General features: G+C 37.3%; 1 protein-coding gene across 4 annotated transcripts in view; it reads right to left on the reverse strand.

Moving 5' to 3' along the window:
• Positions 1-12,094: 12,094 nt before the first annotated feature.
• LOC127446974 (R3H domain-containing protein 1-like) overlaps positions 12,095-13,374 on the reverse strand; it is an 86,119-nt gene continuing 84,839 nt past the window's right edge. For 3 of the 4 annotated variants that reach the window (XM_051708386.1, XM_051708384.1, XM_051708385.1), the window contains exon 26: positions 12,095-13,027. In XM_051708386.1, the coding sequence (XP_051564346.1) occupies positions 12,852-13,027 (176 nt within the window). In that variant the 3' untranslated portion in view covers positions 12,095-12,851. The remainder of the gene's footprint in view (positions 13,028-13,374) is intronic. The other variant, XM_051708387.1, reaches the window with a different exon arrangement.

Consider the following 13,374-nt stretch of genomic DNA (forward strand, 5'->3'; position numbering starts at 1 on the left):
CTCTCGCCTGTCTCAGGTTGATCTGGTCAGTCTGTCTTTTGAATATCTCAGGTTGAACTGGTCTGCCTGTGTCTTACCTGTCTCAGGTTGAACTGGTCTGTCTGTGTCTCACCTGGTTCAGGTTGATCTGGTCTGTCTGTCTCTCGCCTGTCTCAGGTTGATCTGGCCAGTCTGTCTCTTGCCTGTCTCAGGTTGATCTGGTCAGTCTCTCTCTCGCGTGTTTCATGTTGAACTGGTCAGTCTGTCTCTCGCCTGTCTCAGGTTGATCTGGTCAGTCTGTCTCTCGCCTGTCTCAGGTTGAACTGGTCTGTCTGTTTCTCGCCTGTCTCAGGTTGATCTGGTAAGTCTGTTTCTCGCCTGTCTCAGGTTGATCTGGTCAGTCTGTCTCTCACCTGTCTCAGGTTGATCTGGTCAGTCTGTCTCTCACCTGTCTCAGGTTGATCTGGTAAGTCTGTGTCTCGCCTGTCTCAGGTTGATCTGGTCTGTCTGTCTCTCGCCTGTCTCAGGTTGATCTGGTCAGTCTGTCTCTCGCCTGTCTCAGGTTGATCTGGAATCTGTCTCTCATCTCTCTCAGGTTGAACTGTTCTGTCTGTGTCTCACCTGTCTCAGGTTGATCTGGTCTGTCTGTCTCTCGCCTGTCTCAGGTTGATCTGGTCTGTCTGTCTCTTGCCTGTCTCAGGTTGATCTCTTTGATGACGTAACAGATCGCATCATCTCCGTATTTCTCTCAGACCAGCAGTGCCCTGGCCGACCTGTCGGATCACCTCATATTGAGCCATCACACAATAATCGATACACACGATCAGTCACTGCAGGAAGTACACGAGTCACGGCCCGTCTCCATGGCAACACGTCAACAGCGTCATCACTAAATATTCTCACCGCATGGAACTGAAGAACGGTCAAATATGTCCTGGATTCACGATTTCTTTGAGAGGAACAGTTTTTAGAATAGAAATATAATTCAACCTAATTAGAGAAAATGCAACAGTTTGCACAAAACTGAAAGAAGGGCAGGCATGCCCGACAAAAGTGATGCATTCAGGGAATTGTAGTTCTACACATGCATCATTCATATTCATACAGTGAAAACATTTAGCATTCTCTCACAATGTATTTGCGTTTTCACCTCTAAAGGAAGTACCATTTTAAATGGAAGTTGTTGTACTGAATTAAAGGCCTATTAAGCCAACTAGAATTTTAAAAATACAAAGCTGCATACTTTTATCTCATTTAAATAGTGAATAAAGCCTAAATAAATCAAATACCAGCTTAAGCTGGTAGCTGTGTTTTGGAACATGGTAGCTGGTTTCGAGCTGGACCAAACTGGTCTTTAGCTGGTCCAAGCTGGGAGAACAGCTTAGACCAGTTACCAGCTTGTCACACCAGCTCAAGCTGGTCAAGCTGTGTTTTGGAACAGGCTAAGGTCGACCATGTTCCAAAAACCAGCTTGATCAGTTTGAGCTGGATTTTCCAGCATTGTCAGGTCTTTGTCTACATGCTTTTGCTTCACTTGTGTTACCTGTTCTGTGTATGTTTGCTCATATGGCAAACAACTTATATTTTAATACCTTCAGCATTACTAGTTGTAAATAAATTTTGCCTCACGAAGTCTAATTTCAGAAATCTGTTAACCATCTACAGTGCAGTTTTAACATCAACATATTTCTCACTCAGTTACATTTTGACTAGTAATATGTACCCATTGACCACCATATATACACTGCCGGTTAAAGTTTAGGGTCACTTAGTCTTTATTATTATTATTCTTCATATTTACTGTATATGTACTCAATACTTGGTAGGGGCTCCTTTTGCTTTAATTACTGCCTCAATTCGGCGTGGCATGGAGGTGATCAGTTTGTGGCACTGCTGAGGTGGTATGGAAGCCCAGGTTTCTTTGACAGTGGCTTTCAGCTCATCTGCATTTTTTTGGTCTCTTGTTTCTCATTTTCCTCTTGACAATACCCCATAGATTCTCTATGGGGTTCAGGTCTGGTGAGTTTGCTGGCCAGTCAAGCACACCAACACCATGGTCATTTAACCAACTTTTGGTGCTTTTGGCAGTGTGGGCAGGTGCCAAATCCTGCTGGAAAATGAAATCAGCATCTTTAAAAAGCTGGTCACCAGAAGGAAGCATGAAGTGCTCCAAAATTTCTTGGTAAACGGGTGCAGTGACTTTGGTTTTCAAAAAACACAATGGACCAACACCAACAGATGACATTGCACCCCAAATCATCACAGACTGTGGAAACTTAACACTGGACTTCAAGCAACTTGGGCTATGAGCTTCTCCACCCTTCCTCCAGACTCTAGGACCTTGGTTTCCAAATGAAATACAAAACTTGCTCTCATCTGAAAAGAGGACTTTGGACCACTGGGCAACAGTCCAGTTCTTCTTCTCCTTAGCCCAGGTAAGACACCTCTGACGTTGTCTGTGGTTCAGGAGTGGCTTAACAAGAGGAATACGACAACTGTAGCCAAATTCCTTGACATGTCTGTGTGTGGTGGCTCTTGATGCCTTGACCCCAGCCTCAGTCCATTCCTTGTGAAATTCACCCAAATTCTTGAATTGATTTTGCTTGACAATCATAAGGCTGCGGTTCTCTCGGTTGGTTGTGCATCTTTTTCTTCCACACTTTTTCCTTCCACTCAACTTACTGTTAACATGCTTGGATACAGCACTCTGTGAACAGCCAGCTTCTTTGGCAATGAATGTTTGTGGCTTACCCTCCTTGTGAAGGGTGTCAATGATTGTCTTCTGGACAACTGTCAGATCAGCAGTCTTCCCCATGATTGTGTAGCCTAGTGAACCAAACTGAGAGACCATTTTGAAGGCTCAGGAAACCTTTGCAGGTGTTTTGAGTTGATTAGCTGATTGGCATGTCACCATATTCTAATTTTTTGAGATAGTGAATTGGTGGGTTTTTGTTAAATGTGAGCCAAAATCATCACAATTAAAAGAACCAAAGACTTAAACTACTTCAGTCTGTGTGCATTGAATTTATTTAATACACGAGTTTCACAATTTGAGTTGAATTACTGAAATAAATGAACTTTTCCACGACATTCTAATTTATTGAGATGCACCTGTAATTTCAAACATTTAATCATACGCCTTCAGATCAAAAGATTTTTAAGATCATGAGAAACATTTCAGTCATGTGTTTCAAAACGTTTGACCGGTAGTGTATATATATATATATATTATTTTAGTTATGTCAAACATTTTTTAATGTAAAAAGTCTAATTGTAGAGCTTTCTGATAAGTAAAAAGTATAAAGACTGGTTTATTGTTGTTCTACTGTTTATGGTGCAGACACTAGATGTCAGTGCAGACTTCAAAAAGAGAAACGGCTCAGAATAAAAAAGTTATGAATGTAAAATAAATGTAAATATAGTGTTTGTTTGTTTTTTGATTGGCTAATAAAACACACTTTAATTTGTCAAGGTTTAATGCTGTCACAGAAACATTTCACAGGTGAGATTTCACTGATATCTGTCCGGTTGTAGATTTTATGTGCTATTCCAAAATAATAATATGTTTTCTATTCAGTGCTGTCATGTATGATGTATTATTAGTTCTCTCTCTTTAGTGCAAGGAGAACAATAACAATGTGTCTTGCGTCACAACATTTAAATATGCATAAAACATGGATAATGATTATGATTATGTATTCATGAGTTGGCTCAGTTTTCACAGTTACAGGAGCTGTCTGGTCCAACACTGCTGAACTGAGGGCATCACTTCAATCACGATGTACTCCATCAAATCCAATGTATTTTTGGGGATAAATTTGTTTGTTTGTTCCTTTCTTCTTTGTGTCTTTCCTCCGTCCTTCCTTCCTTCTTTCTTTTTTGTCTTTCTTCCTTTTTTCCTTCCTTCTTCCTTCTGTCTTCCTTCCTTCCATGCTTGCTTCCTTTCCTTTCCTCTTCCTTCCTTCCTTCTGTCTTCCTTCCTTCTGTCTTCCTTCTTCCTTCTGGCTTTCTGTCTTCCTTCTGTCTTTCCTCCTTCCTTCTTTCTTTGTCTTTCTTCCTTTTTTCCTTCTTTCTTTGTCTTTCTTCCTTCCTTCTTCCTTTCTTCTTTGTGTCTTTCTTCCGTCCTTCCTTCCTTCTGTCTTTCTTCCTTCCTTCTGTCTTCTTTCTTTCTTTCTTTCTTCCTTCTGGCTTTCTGTCTTCCTTCTGTCTTTCTTCCTTCCTTCTTTCTTTGTCTTTCTTCCTTTTTTCCTTCTTTTTTGTCTTTCTTCCTTCCTTCTTCCTTTCTTCTTTGTGTCTTTCTTCCGTCCTTCCTTCCTTCTGTCTTTCTTCCTTCCTTCTGTCTTCTTTCTTTCTTTCTTTCTTCCTTCTGGCTTTCTGTCTTCCTTCTGTCTTTCTTCCTTCCTTCTTTCTTTGTCTTTCTTCCTTTTTTCCTTCTTTTTTGTCTTTCTTTCTTTCTTCCTTCCTTCCTTCCTTCCATGCTTGCTTGCTTCCTTCTTTCCTTTCTTCTTCCTTCCTTCTTTCTTTCTTCCTTCTGTCTTCTTTCTTTCTTCCTTCTGTCTTTCTTCTTTCTTTCTTCCTTCTGTCTTTCTTCCTTCTGTCTTCTTTCTTCCTTCTTTCTGTCTTCTTTCTTTCTTCCTCCCTTTTTCTCGGCAAATACTTGTTTTCTCGGCAGAACAATCCAAACATTTTTAAACAGTGGTGCAAAGCCTCGTTGTCATTCCCGTCAAACAATTAAAGATGCGGCCCGTCCCACTTGCGGTTCAGCGACTGTAAGTCTAACCCTCACAGCCTCATTTTCATTTAATGTCAAAAATAAAATCTGGCACTAATGTGAATATAATATACAAATAAAAATGATGACTATAATAAGTCTACACACCCCTGTTAAAATTGCAGGTTTTTGAGATGTAAAAATGAATCTAAAATAAATAATGTCAGATTTTTGTTTTACCTTTAATATGATATTAAATCCAACAAAATTCAAGGAACAAACCAATAGAAACTTTTAAGAAAAAATTAAAACTTCAAATTACCTGGTTGCATAAGTGTGCACACTCTTTCATAATGGGGCATGCGACTCTGTTTGGAATTAACCAATCTCATTCAAACTCTTACTCAAAAGTAATTACAATCCTCCGGTCATCAATTAAGTGATGTTGATGAATAAAAACCAGCTGATTCTGTAGGATTTCTTGGCATCTTCATGGTCTGCTAAGAACTTACAAAGGATGTGCGTAGTCTCATTGTGAACAGGTACTAATCAGGAGAGGGGTACAAAAGAATTTCCAAAACATTAGCTGTGCCATGGAACATCGTGAAGGCCATCATCAACAATTGGAGAAAATGTGGCACCACAATGGCATTCCAAAGAACAGGGTGCCCATCAAACATTGATGAAAAAAAACAAGAAGAAAATGATCAGGGAGGCTGCCAAGAGACCTACAGCGACATTAAAGGAGCTGGAAGAATATCTGGCAAGAACCATTTGCCCATCATTTTAAAAAGTATGTTTGGCATCATGCCATGGGACATCTTCTCTTCTGTGGGGACTGGGGCACTACTCAAGACAGTCGTCATGGATCGTGCCAAATACTAGTTGATTTTGTCACAAAAACCTGCTGGCCTCCATTAGGAAGCTGAAGCTGAAGAGGAATTTCATCTTTCAGCATGATAATGACCCCAAACACATATCTAAGTCCAGAAAGGAATGGCTTCAGAAGAACAAGATCAAGGTTTTCCCAGTCAGAGTCCAGACCTAAATCCAGTTGAAAACTTGTGGAATGACTTTAGGAGGGCTGTGCACAGGAGATCCCCTCCCAATTTCATCAATCTGGAGCTTTTTTGCAAGGAAGGGTGGGAAAAAATTGACAACTCCAGATGTGCTAAATTGATAGACACCTATTCAAAAAGAATGACTGCTGTATTAAAAGCAAAATGTGCTTTAACCAAGTATTAGTTGAAGGGTGTGCACACTTATGCATCCAGGTTATTGTAAGTCTTTATTTTCATAAAAGGTTTCCATTTGTAGTTCATTTTTGGTTGATTGCATTTATCACATTAAATGTAGAAAAAGATCTGACATGATTTATTTCGGATTCATCTTTTATATCTCAAAAACCTGCAATTTTAACAGGAGTATGTAGGCGTATTATAGCCACTGTACTATGCTTTGTTCAAAATTGCAATTAAAATAAAACATCCCTTTTCCTTAAATGTATATCAGTACCAGTATAGACCTTATTTACAGCGCTGCCATCTTTGACAGGAATGCCAGTGAGACTGAGGGATAGACGTACAGTCTCTTCAATGGGTTGTAGTGCAGTTTAAACTGTTTTTGGATCGTTCCGCTGACAAAACATTAAAAAAAACATCTTTCCAAGAACATTCGGCAGACAAAAAACTCCAGACAGCATATCTGATTTTCCACATTTCATGATGTAAGAGATTTATACAGTGTGTGCGACTGAAGAGATGGTAAATGTATCCAATCACAGCCTCATTTTCATCCCCGTTAAAAATCAAAGATGCCAATAGTGTGAATAAGGTCTTTAATTACAGGTTCCCTGTAAGAGATGCTTTTCATGAACTGTACACCAGTTTAATACACATATATAATATTTGTAGGAAATAGTCTGTTATTTTAGACCAATGTGGAAATTAAAGTGACCTGACAAGCTAATGGCACATAATGTAATAAAATGTTCATAATGTACAAATTTCCTCAAAACCTAATAAAATCTTGCGCTCATAATGTAATAAGCATTGTAACCGTCTCCCAAAAAAACTAAGGAGGCAAACTACATGATAAATTTAAGAGAGGGACCCACCGACCAGGTTTGCAATTAACCCTAGTGCAGTAACTCAAACATATAAACTTCACAACACATTTAAAGCTTATATGAAGAGCCACACAAAAATATTTGCATTGCCAAAACCCAAAGTCATACAAATGCACTTCTGTCACTGTTGTTTAGAAATGAGGGAAACCCTTATCTGACCATCGTCCATCGAGTAATCCGAATGTCTTGTAGATTAATATCCGTTGAGCTAGTTGCAGAAATGAGGAGAAATTGAAGAAATGTCCGTGGAATGATGCAGTGTGATGAAACAACAATCCAAATGAAATCCAAACAACATGTGATGTAATTTTAGGCCTAGTTTCCACTGTCCCCAGTCTGCTCTTTTTTTGGTGGGTTGAAAAGCCTTGTGTCTTTAAAACTCTCAAACTCCAGGCCGAGTTAAGACAGCAGCATAATATAAAGCCGGCCAATGAAGAAAGGGAGTACATAAAGAGCCCTTCTACAATAAAACATACAGGCTAGCATTAGCATGCTACCAACAAACAAACCAATACTATAAAACATGAGAAACAAAATACAGCTTACATAGAGAATTAACCGTGACAAACTAGACATAGAAAACACTTGACTGAGCTTGAAACCAAAGTTTCTCAATCAGGACCTCTGAGCACTTGGATAAGCACAAGAGAAGACCATGCTTCCCTTTCACCAAACTAACTTCTTCTCTCCTCTTACCTGGCTATATACAAGAGGAGGAATGCAACAGAGCCCCCTAGTGCATGGTAGTGGCATTACACTTAAAAACCACAGTAACCAAGTTCTGGGCGGTTACAGCTTTTTAGCATTATAAGATACACATTGCATTATGAACTCACCAAAAAACATGTGAATTAAATATAATTTTGTCATATTGTAATAATTTCCAAAACAAAACAACAGGATCATTTTTAAGGCATAAAATGATATTTCTTTACAGTACATTTTAAAATCTAAATCTAGTCTTAAACTACCCATGAAATGCACCAGATTTAAATATTATTATTATTACTGTACATTACTTCTAATATATACACATAAGCCAAATATACTTGTAGTCTTCAGTTAAAAGAGGATATTAAATGCTTTTCAATTTGACAATGAAAAGGTATAAATACTGATAAATGACAAATAGTGTGCGATAACAACACTGTGTACAATGAAAAGCGGATGCTGTAAAAAACAAAACAAAACACAGTATCAATATAAATATTTTATTTATTAGATTTTAGCACAAATTTCCAAGAGCTGTTTGAGAGTAGCACAATTTCTTATAGCAAAATAATATTTTTTTTTTTTTTAAACCAGTGACCTTAAATAAATAAATAACACTGGGACAGTTCAACCAATTAAAACCAAATAAATCCACAGATGTTGGATGCATCTACAGTACAGAAACACAACGTACATTCACGTCTCGTCTCTCCTGTATGAACTAATCACCTAATGTAACCTCAGGAAGATTTAACCAATAATGTCCTTATATAGTTCTCTATAGAGAAGCATATCACTAAAAACATTTGATATAAAGTTTTTATGACAGCCATTTAAATGATATATCTCAACAATGATTAGAAACTTAATTACATCATTAGAAAGTGGAAACTTGATTTTTTTAATTTAGTGCATAAAACGTAAAATGTGTTTCTGGGTCAAAGTGACTCAAAATGATGGAGCAGGTCTTAATCACACAATTAGAACAATTTTTATGAAAATGTTTCGTAAATCAAATCACATCACAGTCATAATGTTAGTGATGTAGACACACTCGGACCCTCTCGAGTGAACACACAAAACACAACTATTAAAATGGGCATTGAACATCAGTTATTGGACAATTAAGCGGTATTGATCGTAAAAAAACAACATAGGCCAAAGTATTGTTTAATTTTGATTGTTTTTGAGCTTTATGTTTTTGCTTCTTACCTCACAATCTTAGTTTTCATCACAGTGTCTACAGATCACAGTTAAAATGTGAAGGGGCCGTAGTCGTCCAGAGATTATGGAATAACCTTTACACCGTTAGGACTGAAAATGTTAAATTCTTTCTTAATAGTGGTCTTTTCTATAAAGCACTTTAGTGTTTTTGCACCCTGTAATGTTTTCCCCATTAAAAAGTTTTACTCCTAAAGAAATGAATAGTAATTTTGAAACATACACATAAAATCATGAGCACTCATCTGAGATGAAGACATCAGTTTTATTCTACATGGAGAGGGTCCCCTCATGGGGGCAGCCATGTTATGATCACATGACCAGCCGAATACTACTCGCTTAACAACTGCCGTGCTATTTGAGACATTTACATTTATGAATTTTGTAGATGCTTTTCTCCAAATTGACTTAAAGTTCATTCAAGGTATACACTGCACCAGTTTGCGAGTTGGAGACTTTCACTCATGGATTAAATTAACCACGATCGACTGTGAAAAGTGAACTTCTACAGTGGCATCAGTGACTGAAAACTATTGTTTTTCAACGACAACTTACAAAATATTAAAGACAGACCTACCATGAGCTCCGAGGTTGTTAATCGATGGTTCTGTTGAAGACATCAGTCCGTGCTATTTCAACTTCATTAAAAAAAATTAAAAAAAGAATTCATATTTAATAGTCTGAATTCCTGGTGAAGAACTACACTACCCATAATCCTGAAGAGAAATCCACCAATCAGAAAAGAGCTCTGCAGCTCCGCCCACTCCCATGATGCAATCAAGTCGCTCTCCCAACACTCTCAAAATACTAATATGTTTGTATATATCTGAATATTTTCTATACTTACAATCATCCATTTTAAATCAATAGTTTTATAGTTTCATCATTTTTAATTAGATAACATCATTCTCAATGCATCATGGGATTGTAGTTCATTCCCTCATTAAAGATGTTAAATACACAGTCTTGTATCTTTGTCTTTTAATCTGATTTTTAAATAGATTTTTGCTTCAAATCAAAGTTTGTATTGTTGTGATTCACCTCGGAGCTGGTTGGTTTGATTCATGACTCACAACTCTTTTATGAAATCACTATGGAAGAAATAAATGGGAAAAATACTTCTGGAATCAAGACGGCTGAAAAAGTGGTCAGGCACCATTGCGCTCCATTACTTTGGCCTATAAGAAAGCCACATTTGTTTATTTGTTTATCTAAGAGTGAAGCAGGTTCCATCACATGCTTGTATCTGTAGCAGAGAGTTGGTCAAAGACATATTACATTATTTTATATTGCAACTTTACAACTGTCAAAACCATGATCTTGCTCAGATTAACAGTAAAGAAGCAGATGGTGAAATATTCCAGTGTGTCGTGAGGCGGCTCGAGGCTTCCTATTAAAAACATTCATTATTGCTGAATAAACATAAGCTTCGAGCCGACAGAGATTTTGGCTTTATGAGGACTGGAGACCTGATTTTCACCTCACGCACTCAGAGCTCTCCAAATGTTGATTTAATCACACATTAATAATTTCACTGCTACTGGACGTGCTCATATGAGGGCGATGCTGAAAATAAAGCCATCCATTATAACCGACTGCAGCATCTTCAACTCCCTGGAGCGCAATAAGAGCACCAGCAGGTGGGAGGGATTTTTCTTCTGCCAGATTACTTTGACGTTATTGGAGGAGGAAACTAGAGAGAAATCTAGATGAAGTGTGGGGCGTGTGGACAGATGAGGTGAGTGACAGGTTAATACAGCAGACAAACGAGCCAATAACAGCAGTATTGAGATGAATGAAAGCGGCCATCGACCGAGATCACAGTGAGATGAAAATTCACAAACCATTCCTCAAAGAAATATTCTGGGTTCAATACAAGTTAAGCTCAATCGACAGCATTTGTGGGATAATGTTGATTACCACAAAAATGAATTTCGACTCATCTCTCCTTTAAAAAAAAAAGAAAAAGAAAAAAATCTGTCACAGTGAGACACTTACAGTGGAAGTAAATGGAGCCAATTTTTGGAGGGATTAACCCTTTAATGCTCTGAGGGTGTTTTTAAAGATTTCCGTTTCAGTGACATAATTAAAGGCTTATAACTTGACAAAACAACAACAAAAAATGAGGAGGGTCAAGTGTTTGGTATCATTGTAAAGAAAACTTTTAAATTGTTTTAATGATATAGATGATACATTTTGAGACTCTCAACCTAAGAAACTGCTGAAAAATCACAAAAAAAAAAAACTTGAGCCAAAAATTTACTATTTTTCTGATTTGACATTATATATCTCTGGGTGTAAATAAGGTGTCTCAGAAAAACTGCTTTTGTTTTGTTCCCAATCATGTCAACTGTATCTGAGAAAAATGTTGTGTTGATATGACAAAGCAATCAAAAGTTATAGCATTACAAAAATAATTTATCATAGTGTCCAAAAACATCTCCAAACAAATAAAACATAATAATTGTACATAAGAACTAATTACACATGCAAACACAACAATGACTAAAGGTTTGTATAGCATGCAGACATGATTTTAGTAATGAGATTTCACAGAATGAGTTTCATTCTGTGTCATTTGAGTCATCATTGAGTCTGTGTCATGTATTTGGCGCCATCTCCTGGTGGACATATGTAACATTGTGCTTCATGTGGATTATCTAATGATCTATACATCTGATTATCTTGTGTGTGGACTCGTTTGAAAGATAATCACCTCCTCTAAGTAATGATATGTGATATTTTATGTTCCGTTTATATTTAGTGAAGTTATGTGGAAACATGGCATACAAGCAACACCAACATAATTGTCAAAGACATATACTTAACTGTTACTCATTATATTTTTGTCTGTGAGTAACACAAATAGGCTGGTTGTATTTTACTCTTTGAGAGCTTTCCAACAACATATGACATATGACTATTTGATCAGTTTGATGTTTTTACTGATTGTAATAATATGTTCAGTGCAGATGTTTATATAAATTATAAAAATGGGACATTTCTGATTTATCTGTAAATTTCAAAGCACTTGTTCAGTTTTGGTCATAATGTCTACATGCATTGGAAAATAGAGCTTCTAAACTTTCAAACGATTCCTGTTTAGTGTTGCTCAAGACTGTAGTTATTCATATTTTGACAATGTTTTTTTTCTTGTGGGCCCATCTTAGCTTAAAGTGTTAAGATGCTGAGAAATATTAAATAATTACTAGTGATAAACAACAGATGCAGAGAGCGCAAACAGCCAATTTTATATGAAAAAAAAACGTATAAATTATTCATGGAAACAGAGTCTGTGTTTGATAAAGTAGATGATTTGATGTAAACATTTATTGGTTGTCAAACTGAAATGAAAATGCACCATTAAACATTGAACAGTTTTTCAGACTCCACACATATTCTTAAAAAAAAAAAAAAAAAGATTTATATATATATATTGAATTGTATAAATGTGCAAACTGTGTTTCTTTTTGTCTTTTTATTTTCCCTAGTAAGAATAGAATAGTAAAAGACTCAGAAATCAAAGAATTGACATGACGTGTGGAGACAAAAACACAATCGTTAAAGTTATTAAAATGTGTCACGGGAGGATCTGATGAGGTGCGCTGTTATTTTCTGAAACGTCTTAAATTAAAAACAAGGGAAATCAACAAAACACAAAAGCTGTCGCTCTTACATGTGTCTATTCACACACAGAGAAATCAAGTGAATTTTACTGCTACTTTATAAATTATTTACAAATAAAGGAGTCTGTGTTTGTCATGTTGGTTCATATGACTAAATACACATCATGACACCCGTGAATCGATGACTGGCGAGGAAGTGACGGAAAACAAACGTAAACAAAATTGAATCTCAATTGCTGATGGCAAACGAACAGCAGATATTTCAAATAAAAAACTAAACCAACAACAACAACAAAAACAATAGAGAAAAACACAGTTCCGGCTGCTGCTGATATGTTCCAGTCAATTGTCCAATAAGAGCGGAGCTGTGTTTGTCTCTTTAAACGCATTCAAGGTCATGTGACTGGGTGAAGAGCGCCCCCATGTGTCTGGACAGCAGAGACGGCAGGCGGGTCACTGTGAATGGGGTCAGAAGTCAGCTGTGGGTCAGGAGGCCATTCTGTGGTGCGTGTGTGGAGGGGAATGAGAGCAGGATGATGTCAGAGGTCGCGATATCTGTCTCATCGGTCGTGGGACTCGTGACTGAAGCTCCGACCGCACACACATCGGACAGCAGAGACGACGCACCCACATGACCAATGCCCGCGATCACTGCAGGACACACACAGACACAATCAAATCAAGATACACACTGGTCTAGTATTTTTCATTTATTATGTGTTTGGTTGGACACCACAGAAAACGTTTTGAAAAAGATTTTGTCCAAATGTATGTGACATCTTGAACTGTGAAATAAAAAAATGCCTCAAAATGAACCGTGTGAACAGAAATACTACTTAAACATTTTGGAGTCATTTTCAAAAATGACTGCTCATGAATTCACATTTTGCTCTAAAAATGTACACAACTAGAATTCTGTTACTGTGACTCACAAACTCCGTTTCTTAAAAAATACTCAGGACCACACCAGGAAATAAGACATTTTTAAGCTTGTTAGT

This window comes from Myxocyprinus asiaticus, chromosome 10, assembly GCF_019703515.2.
Source record: "Myxocyprinus asiaticus isolate MX2 ecotype Aquarium Trade chromosome 10, UBuf_Myxa_2, whole genome shotgun sequence".
Taxonomy (NCBI): Eukaryota; Metazoa; Chordata; class Actinopteri; order Cypriniformes; family Catostomidae; genus Myxocyprinus; species Myxocyprinus asiaticus.